At 31.0% G+C, this 10,573-nt stretch overlaps 1 protein-coding gene across 9 annotated transcripts in view; it reads left to right on the top strand.

The window, feature by feature from the left end:
• The first annotated feature begins 296 nt into the window (after window positions 1-296).
• Window positions 297-10,573, top strand: part of Crag (DENN domain-containing protein Crag) — a 45,806-nt gene continuing 35,529 nt past the window's right edge. For all 9 annotated transcript variants that reach the window (XM_088258988.1, XM_088258987.1, XM_088258991.1 and 6 more), the window contains exons 1-7: window positions 297-508; window positions 806-954; window positions 4,659-4,823; window positions 5,829-6,156; window positions 9,299-9,458; window positions 9,765-9,956; window positions 10,066-10,167. In XM_088258988.1, the coding sequence (XP_088115114.1) occupies window positions 819-954; window positions 4,659-4,823; window positions 5,829-6,156; window positions 9,299-9,458; window positions 9,765-9,956; window positions 10,066-10,167 (1,083 nt within the window). In that variant the 5' untranslated portion in view covers window positions 297-508; window positions 806-818. The remainder of the gene's footprint in view (window positions 509-805; window positions 955-4,658; window positions 4,824-5,828; window positions 6,157-9,298; window positions 9,459-9,764; window positions 9,957-10,065; window positions 10,168-10,573) is intronic.

Here is a 10,573-nt window from a genome sequence, read left to right as displayed (position 1 = left end):
ATGTAATTAAAACGAAAAGAAACATAAATACTTATTTATTTTCGCTCACTCTCAAACACAAACGTTCAAGATATTATCACAATATGCTATGCGAGTGAGACAAAGATACATTTTAGAGACTAAAAAAATCTATCGTTTCATTCATAATTTTCATTTGTAATAATTTGATTCGTGAAGTAATTTGGAAAACTGACGTGTCAAGCATTAACATCGGATCAAATTTGCACAACACTAAACATGCTCTTTTGGTAATACAGTACGCAGGCTGAAAACCTAATAAAACATCGAAAATATCTATCACATCATGGCTGACATTAAAAGTTGTCATTTTATAGCTGTTTAACAGTTCTTCATTTGTAACAAATTAATTAAATGCAAACAAATAAATACTATTATTTAGAATATTACCTGCTCGATATTTTCTTCGAATACCTGACTGTATATAAGTGATAATTAAGTTGAAAGAATTTTAACGAAGTACTGTTATGTGTCCTCAGTATTATTTGTTGTTAGTATTTAATTGAATTAATTATTTATATAATATTCACAATACTTACATGAAAGTGCGTTAAAAGCTAATTTCACTGGTGAATTCATGTTGATGAATGACTAGATATTTATCTTATTTTGATAAAAATATGAATCTTGTGTCATTTCCTACTTCCACAATTATTATCTTTTCCAGTGAAAATTGTGTTGATGAGTTTTAATTATTTGTAAGCTCAATCATTCATCACATTGATTCAGTTTTTATAAACACCTTGTGTTTAAAGTGAGGTTAACAGGTATCAATGTGCAATTATAGATAATTCTGGAATATGGATGAACGGAGAGTTGCCGATTATTTTGTGGTTGCCGGATTACCGGATCATCCAGAATTACTAGAGGAATCAATATTCAGTGATTCTGGTCATCTGAAGAGTAATGACTCTAAGGCTCCTATTACAGACTTGGGTACGTAATAAACAAATAAAACTTTCAATACATTAGCCAAATTGTAAATTTAAAAAATTGTCCGCCTCCGTGGTATAATGGTTAGCGTGTTTAGCTACTGTGCTGGAGGCCCCGGGGTTGATTCCCAAGGTGGGGGGTGGAAATAAATATAAGTGATTTTACACTCTAATATTTATTGCCCTGGACGGTACCCGAAGCGCAGGAGTGATCACCTTGCCTTCATGTAAGTGACGATCAAGATAACACTCCGTTAATACGATGCAGTACCCTATGCACCATTTGGTGCGGATAAGGGTTAGAAGAAGAAGAAGAAATAAAAAAATCTTGTAATACAAAACCTTTTGTCCGCCTCCGTAGTGTAATGGTCAGCACGCTCGGCTACCGTTCTGGAGGTCCCGGGTTCAATTCCCAGGGGGGGGGTCGAATAAATATGAGTGATTTTTTCACTCTAATATTTATTCAATACTACCCTGGACTGGTGTACCTGAAGCGGAGGGCTGATCACCTTTCCTTCATGTGTAAACGATCAAGATAACATTACATTTATATAACGTGGTGCCCTATGCATCATTGGGGTGCGGATAAGGGTTTAATTATTATTATTATTATTAATACAAAACCAGCCTGAACAGCGCTGAAATAAATTTAAATAATATTTTTAAAACAAAATAACAATGAAAATATATTAGAGGACAGTGATATGTGTATACAAATTAAATAACAACCATGGATGTTTTTACATTGGTATGACTTCCTGAAAATTAAAAAAAAAACAAGATTCAGTAAATATAAATAATGCTTTATAAATAATAATTTTACAGAGTTTGCAAACCAATTAACGCATTGTTTGCGGGCAGTTTTTTCATCATCCTGACCCTAATTATACTCAGACAGTTTGCCGCCTGACCCTCAGTACACTAATCACAAGTAACCGCAAACCCTATTCCGATCTGTACAATGTTTTTTGGCGTCTCTCGCTCCCTTCCAAAAGTAAGCAAATAGACCGCTTATAAGGGTCTCCTGCTTTCTACCAACAGTATGCTCCTGCTCCTCCGTCCAATGGTGCATATGGCACTACTTTAGATTGGCACAGCAGCTCGATCATGAATTCAATTATGCAAGGCCAAGGTTATCAATCCTATGCTCCAAATTTCTTTCAAAGATACTGCTGGCTTATGAGAAAGGAAATAATGGAGAAATAGTTAGTAGGAAATGAAAAATAGCAGTAAAAGGACACTTCGGGTTACATACTTAGAGTCATATAGGCTTCTTCTTCAAACCCTTATCCGCACCCCAAGGGCACTGCATCGTAAATGCAGAGTTATCTTGATCGTTAACACATGAAGAAAGGTGATCAGCCTTCCGCCTCAGATACCAGTCCAGTGTCTGAAAGGTAAAAAAATCACTTAAATTTATTTGACCCCCCCCCCTGGGGATCGAACCCGGGACCTCCAGAATGGTAGCCGAGCGTGCTGACCATTACACTACGGAGGCGGATGAGTTATCTTACCACTAAAATATTTAAAATTTGATATTCCATTTTTATAGTTTACAATCAATTCGGCTGTCCAAACTTACAACACAGTAAGGGACATTTTTTGTAGTAGGTTTTTTTTGCATTTTTGGACTAAGTAGAATCTACTTAGTCCAAAAATGCAAAAAAAAAGTACTCCAAAAAAATGTCTCTTACTGTGTTTTGAGTTTGGACAGCCGAATATAGGACCTTGTTTTATTTGATGCAGTGTCCCATGCACCATTATATATATATTTAATTTTTTGTTGTTTTTGTTGTCTGCATTTGAATAATGATTAAAATCATTTGCCATGAGTAATTGGATATGTCCTAGCTGGCAAGAAGGTCATCTTGTAAATGAATACTCAGGCATACCAAGTAACCACCATTCATGGTGTGACACTCCTCAGTAAATATTGATTACCAATCAGTGCAGCTTATGAAATTGGTACTCATTATATTATATTATGCTGATTTGTTTCTTATTCTGTATTTACATAGCATTTTTCTTTTCTATTTGAAGCACTAACTTTGTGATTTTCCATGTTATAATTTAAATGTTACTTTGTTTTAAAATCACTATAAATATTTTATTATAACTTAATTATAATGTCTACCGGTTTCGAAGCTAACCGCTTCTTTATCAAGGCTGATTATATTTAATTATATATTTTTTTCTTTTACTATCATAAATTTTTATACATTTCAAATTAACAAAATGACATTTTCACACAGTGAATGAGTTTATGAGGTTACACAGTATGAATTTGTTGAAATTAGCTGGCGTCGTTATGCAGAAAGGAACCAGTTTACTAATTTTAAAAATAAAGAAATTAATTATAATATCCTTATTTATTCACTAACTAACATCAAATTATTGATAATAAAATAAAATCAATTTATTCAGTAATTAATATTTATATAACAAACTAATATTTAAAGCGTATACTTATATTAAAAACATAAATTACAAAGTGAGAAAAAGAGTAAAAAAGTGAGAAAAGTAGTAGAATAATCCCGCTTTAGAATACCCCCTAAGACACATGGAACAGATCAATATCCGGCGTGATATTGTTCAGCATAGCGGTAACTCTTCCTACAGAATACCGAAATATGATTTTTCATACTTTTCTTAGTGTAAAAAGACACAGACCGATTTTCACTTTTTAATGACTTTTAATATTAATAAATTAGTTGATAATGCATTCTTTAAACATTACTATCTTAGGGCTACTTTTGTATTTTTCATACATTCCATTCCATTCTCATCCTTCTACCAGCGGCAAATCTCCAAAATAGCAACTTTGTGGGTTCCCAATAATAAATAACATTTTTCTCCTGAACGAATCAATTTGTAAAAACAGGACATATGTACAACTCGGCAGTTTTGATGACACACGTATATCCCACTCTCCTTATCATTCATTACTCACTCTGTATAATACCATAATAATATATTAAATAAGCGATCAAATTTAACTTCCAGTCCATTATTGGAAATATTCCTATCGTGATTCCTTTATATTCTTTCTCTCTCTTTCAAATAATGATAATAATGATTATTTTTGTTCTATATAAATAGGAGACTAGCAATTTCACTTTGATCTACAGTTGACCTGACGATGGAATGATTATTCCGAAACTAGTAGTCATGAAGTAGTGGTTACATGATAAGGAGAGTGTTATTTTATCATATCACAAAATTAACAATGTTTTAAATATACTAAATATACCTCTCCAGCATAAACGTTCCATTTCCCACTAACATCTTAACCTTATTAACCTCCCCTAACAAACTTGTATATAAAATAATTTGTAAATATCTTAAAATTAATTGATATATAGTATGATAACTCACTAAAATAACACACTAAACAAACTAATATTACTAATAAAACTAACCCCACCAACAGGAATACTAAAATAAATAAATAAATAAAATTAAATAAAAATAAATAAAAGTAAAAAAAAACACTTGAAAGTCAAATGTAAAAAGTATAAATAAAGAATAACTCGACACTGGCTAGAACACTCAAGACGGGTGAAAAGCCATTAAAAAGAAGAAGAAATATACTAAATACATTTATATCCATTTGTTTAAAAAATATATATAAATAATTATTAGTTATTTTTTTTCTCAGCATTTTGAGTGCTAAATTTTTTTTTATAATGGATTTTAATTTTCTTCCAGGAATACTCTTTCCCGGTTTGGGAGAAGAGGTCCCAGAGGGTTATGAGCTTCTAGAAACTACGCCAACAGGTTTACCAGCCAACTTAAATCATGGGTCACTCCGTTCGGCCGAATGTTATATTTGCTTTCGGCGTGGGAGAGATCGTCCCCCCCTTGTGGATATTGGTATGAAATCAATCATTTATTTTGTGTGAAATATACTTAGAGTTTATGTAGGCACAAGGTTGCTATTGAAAATTGCACGTGATCCGAAGCGGGTACCAAAAGACCCCAGTTTATATTTATATGGAAATTGTAGTACGTAGCTCGTAACTCGCAGCAAGCTGAGTCACAGATCCCAGATCCTTTCCAGCGCGCTGACTAAGTGAGAGCGAGAGGCTGGAAATTGGATAATAAATTGGTAATACCACATTTATTAGAGTGAAAGAAATAACATGTCGCTAGCAGACAAAAAATTAACATCTCGATATATAAGTACGTAGAAATTGCGGTACCATCTGTTTGTGCTTTCTATCAAAAACAATATTTTGAAACATTTAACAATTTGAAATTTAAAAAAAATATTTTTAGATTTCAAATAATTTAGAGTAGTAGCTCTTACTTAGTATTACTAAAGTTATCAAACATTTTTTTTATTTTTATTTTTTTAATTTATTTATTTATTTATTTTCATAATACATAGATACATTCAATATACATATTCATTTCATATACACATTTATTATACGTATTACGGCTCTTTAGGCATGGCCTGTGTTGAGCCGAATACTAACATGGTAATACAAAATTTAATTTTTTTTTATTTTTAATAATTTTTTTTTTAATGATTAGATTATAAACATAACATACAATACATTCAAGTGTGGGTGATTTCAATCCTCCTGTTCGAGTTGGCTTGGTTAAAATGTAAAGGTCCAGTATATACACGTAACATTCACCATTCTACCCATTATTGACAGCCACATTACTTCAATTTTGGAAATTGTATGTACAGTGAACTTAAAAAAGTGATCAGCCTATGATAGATCGAATGTCCTGTAAGTACCCAGACTTCCATATTCTTCTTCATCTATATTGAGATGTCAATATAAATAGCTCCTAGGTGAACAAACAAACATTTGGACGTACTCGAAATATTATGAATGATAACCATTATAATTATTTGTTCAGGGGTCATGTACGAAGGCAAGGAGCGTCTCATGGCCGACGCCGAGATGATCACCACGTCAACGGGTGGCCGCGTGGCGAATGTCAACAACTCGACGGCGAAGACGTTCATCACGTATCGCCGCGCGCACCGCTCCGCCCCGTGCAACGCGCTCGTGGTGACGGACATCTGCGTCGTGGTGTCCAGCCGCGCCGAGACCTCCCCGCACGCCTTCTGCCTCATCAACAAGAACCTCAACAAGGGCATGATGGGCAGCGACGTGTTCCTCTGCTACAAGAAGTCCATGAACCGCCCCACGCTTTTGTCCTATAAGCCTGAAGTATTGTTTAGGTACGATATTGATTATTTTTATAATAATAATACATATCTCTCACTCGTTTCAAGAACGTCATAAATCAAAGAACTTGATTTTCCAGGAGAATGTTATTAAAGTTTGAAAATATAATGTATTAAAAATAAATATCAAGCCACATTGCTTGGATCTACATATCGCTCATTCCTTTGAACAACGTAATTTATCAAAAAACTTAATTTTTCAGGAGATTATTTTTAAAGTTTAAAAATATAATAAAATGCATTAAAAATAAATATCAAGCCACTTATTGAACTTTTTACCGTGCAATAGATCTTTTTAGGTAAAACCTGAAGGTTTTTTCTCCATTTAAAAATATTTAAAAGAATAATTAAACAATACCTTTTCTTCAAAATGCAAAAACAACACTTTTTGCCCTGTAGCGGGTAAATATTAAGTTAAAAATATGCCGCCTTTGCTGAGATATAGTACATTTTCTGGGCATTCCGAAAACATGCAAAACTGAAAATTGACAATTTTTGATTTATGACGTTCTTAAAAGGAGTGAGCAATATATAATATAATTAAAATATTACTTTGTTTTCAAATCACTGTAAATATTTTTTTCAACTTAATTATAATTTTTTTTTTACAGAGAAATATTTGTTTTTAATTCAAGTTTTACTTAGTTAATACCACTATTTTTTTAAATCTACTGTGACACCTGTTTCGATGCATTCCGCATCATTTTCAAACACAAAATGATGCGGAATGCATCGAAACACATGTCACAGTAGATTTTAAGAAATAGTGGTATTTATTAACTAAAACTTTAATTAAAAATGGATAGATTTTACCACAAAGTGACTGCCGAATCAATTAATAAAAGAAATATGTATTTGTGTTTTATTATTTACAAAAATACTTCGATTTCATACTATTTCTGTGAGCCTAAGCGGCTCATTATTAGAATAGGTATCAAATTGTGGTAGAATGGGTTCGAACCAAGAAACTCTGACCCAAGAGTCCGCGATACTAACCACGTTTACCGGTTAATACTATTCATCAGTCTTGAAAAAGAGCAGTTAGCTTCGAAACCGGTAGATATTTATAGTGATTTTAAAACAAAGTTAATTTTAATTATAAAATGGAAAATCATAAAGTTATTGCTTCAAATATAAATTATAATAATAATACATTTCGGACGGGTGTTTTTTACGTCTGTGGACTGCTGGCGACGGGATTTGATAATTGTGTACATATAATTTTGACCTTTACAAAGAGATTGGTACATAATATTCATATAAAAAAGAAACATGAAATAATTCCTTCTTTTCTGACTTTGAAATAAGGCCGGCGCAGAAGGAATACTCTTCCCGTCCTTAAGCATCAATGGACAGAACAGGTTTAAATACCTTTACCGAGCTTAGTGTGTTAAAATAACAATTATATAATTTTTTCTACATATATTTTATTTGACCAGAGACCGGGTTTCGTCGTAACCGACATCGTCAAACTAGTGTGAGGCTAGATAAAATTCTTATATCATATACACAACAAGAAAGGTGTTGAAAATCATGATTTATATATCGGGTAACTAAAAAGTAACAGTTGCCTATTGGTTACATCTCTAATGAAATGTGTATTTTTTTCATACAAAAATGAGGCTTCTTTATTTTTATTTTTTGTTTAATGATTGCAAAACTGTTATCAGCAAATTATGAAAACCTTCAAATACAGGATAAATATAAAGGAGGTAACTAAATTGAACATTTACCATATCTGTAACTCAATATTTGTTTAATTTTTGTGTTAATATCTATTGATAAAACTTTCAGAATATTGATAAGCCATACTTGAAAAAATATTTTTCTCTTTATTTTTTATATACACTCTTCTTTCTTTATAGTATGCAATTAATAAATGGTTAGCGTTAAGATGCTTAATATGTATTATTGATTATTTTATTAAAATTAAACACTTGAATAAACCACGTTATCGAGTTTTATTTTTATTTACGACTAGTTTCGAAAACGACAGTTGTTTTCATCTTCTGGTACAAATTAAAACAATGATTTAAATTTAATAGTTTTAATTTGTACCAGAAGATGAAAACAACTGTCGTTTTCGAAACTAGTCGTAAATAAAAATAAAACTCGATTAAGTGGTTTATTCAAGTGTTTAATTTTAATAAAATAATCATGTCATTCCACAAAGTTAATGCCGAATCAATAAATAATATTATTGATTATTGAAAATGCAAGCAAATGGATGTGTTAAGATAAAATTAATATACATATCTGGGTAAAATAAATATTAACGTAAATGATTTTTTAATATATATGACAAATCAGTAAAACAATGTATGAGGATTTTGAAAGTCCATTTAATTTTCACGTCAGCGTATTCAAATTAATAGATGGAATTGAATGACGTTTAATCAAGTATGAATTGAAATACATGTTGAAGCTGTGATATACAAATACTAAAATTTTACTGATACTACGATAAATTTTCAAACCTAGCAATATGCTTAACAGCTGCAAATGAAACTACTTTTTCCTGCGGTTTTTTTTTTCTCAAAATAGAAAATTGTAAATTCGTAACAGGCTGTCGGATGTACATATGACAAGCCAACGTAAGTAAGTTTGAAAAAATAACAACTTTTGCATTTAAATATGCTGTTTGTTTTAAGAAATGCTAGTTTTTTTGCTGAAGTTAAGTGTATTGTGTAATTAAAAAAAAAATCTATCATATTTTATTTGTTCAACATGCCGATCTAGATCAAAAATAATTAACATCATCTTTGCATGGTTTCTCAAAGTTTTAAGATTATAATAACAACAAAATAATTAGATTTTAGATTTTTTTAAAGGTTATAAATAAATATTAAATTATTAATTAATACAAAAATAATTTTTTGATGGTCAAAACTCACCCAATATCGCCATCTTGATTTTTCTCTGCGCCCACTCTGTTTTATCGGCGGAACACTGTTTGAATTTAAAAATTAAAGGAATACATTTATTATTAATGTACTTACATTTAGTTTTTTTATATGTATTTTTTAAATATTTATTTTTAATGTGCATTCATTCATTAATCCACACATTATAACATTCATGAATAATTTATTTTATAATTGTGTATTGACTTTTTTCATAACAATTTTCTTTTCAGATATCCGTCCACAGATTATAGTAATTTTAGTTTTCCTACGTCAGTGCCATTATTTTGCCTTCCAATGGGGGCGACCCTAGAAATTTGGCCAAATGAGGCCTCACAGCCAAAACCTGTGTTCTCCACATTTGTCCTCACAGTTTCAGATGCGACAGACAAGGTTACATATTTATTTTATCATTATTTATTATAATTAACATATCAGTCATGAATAAGATATTAAGTTTTTTTCTCCTTAGTAAAACCGTCTCCGGCTTGAGGTTTATCAAAATTCCATATTTAAAAATTAAATCAGACAATCCTCTAAATTGTCTATGGTTTTTCTCTATTGGTCGGTGTTACCTGTCAAAAAGTTAAATAAATTAGTTCTTAAATAAATGCAATATGTATTTTTTTAACTGTATTTTTATTTAGCCTATACTTATTTTTTCTTTATGCATTCTGTACGCAATACTCTTTTTTTTAGGTTTATGGTTCTGCTGTGACATTTTATGAGAATTATGATCATAATAATTTGACAGACGCACAATTAGAAAGTTTATGTTGGAGGAAAGGTATCTCTCAAGCGGAATATTCCATACATGTTAACAAAAGTATCTGCCTACTATCACACTGGCCATTCAGTGACACATTCGAAAGGTGGCTCTTGTACATACTGGTAAGAAAGGACAGTCAATTTGTTTATTTAATTATGAAAACAAACGTTAACATTTTTTTTATAAAGATTTGAATGTGCACACTTATGATTTTATGTTTATTTTTTTTAGGATATGGCATGTTCGAAGGAAGCTTTATCAGTTCCTGTGGAAAGATATATCACCCATTTATTAGAGGAAGTTCCCTTTCCTGAACCGAGAATTTTAATACAGGTATGCAATTAACTGTGCATTTGTATCATAAGGTATGCTTTATAGTAGAAACTCAAACAAAACATTAAACAATTTTAATAATTTTTTTTTACATTTTACTTGGTAAATACCACTATTTCTTCAAATCTATTGTGACGCATGTTGCGATGTATTCCGCATCAAAACACATATCACAATAGTTTTTACTAAATTGTGGTAATAAACAAGTAAAACTTAAATTAAAAACAGAAAGATATTACCACAAAGTGACTGCCGAATCATTTTATAAGGTTTTTTAATGTTTACAATGGGTATGAAGATTTTGCCTCAAAATTCTAAAAATGGTTAAACTTAAAGCAATGTCTTTGAAAAATAATGTTGATGAGTTTTGAAAATAAACGTAGAATATTGATAAAACGGGTCTTGA

Source organism: Brachycentrus maculatus, unplaced genomic scaffold (assembly GCF_059751285.1).
Source record: "Brachycentrus maculatus isolate JH-2025_06_01 unplaced genomic scaffold, ASM5975128v1 h1tg000105l, whole genome shotgun sequence".
Taxonomy (NCBI): domain Eukaryota; kingdom Metazoa; phylum Arthropoda; class Insecta; order Trichoptera; family Brachycentridae; genus Brachycentrus; species Brachycentrus maculatus.
The sequence above is the reverse complement of the archived record's forward strand: the minus strand, read 5'-3'. Positions and strand labels throughout refer to the sequence as shown.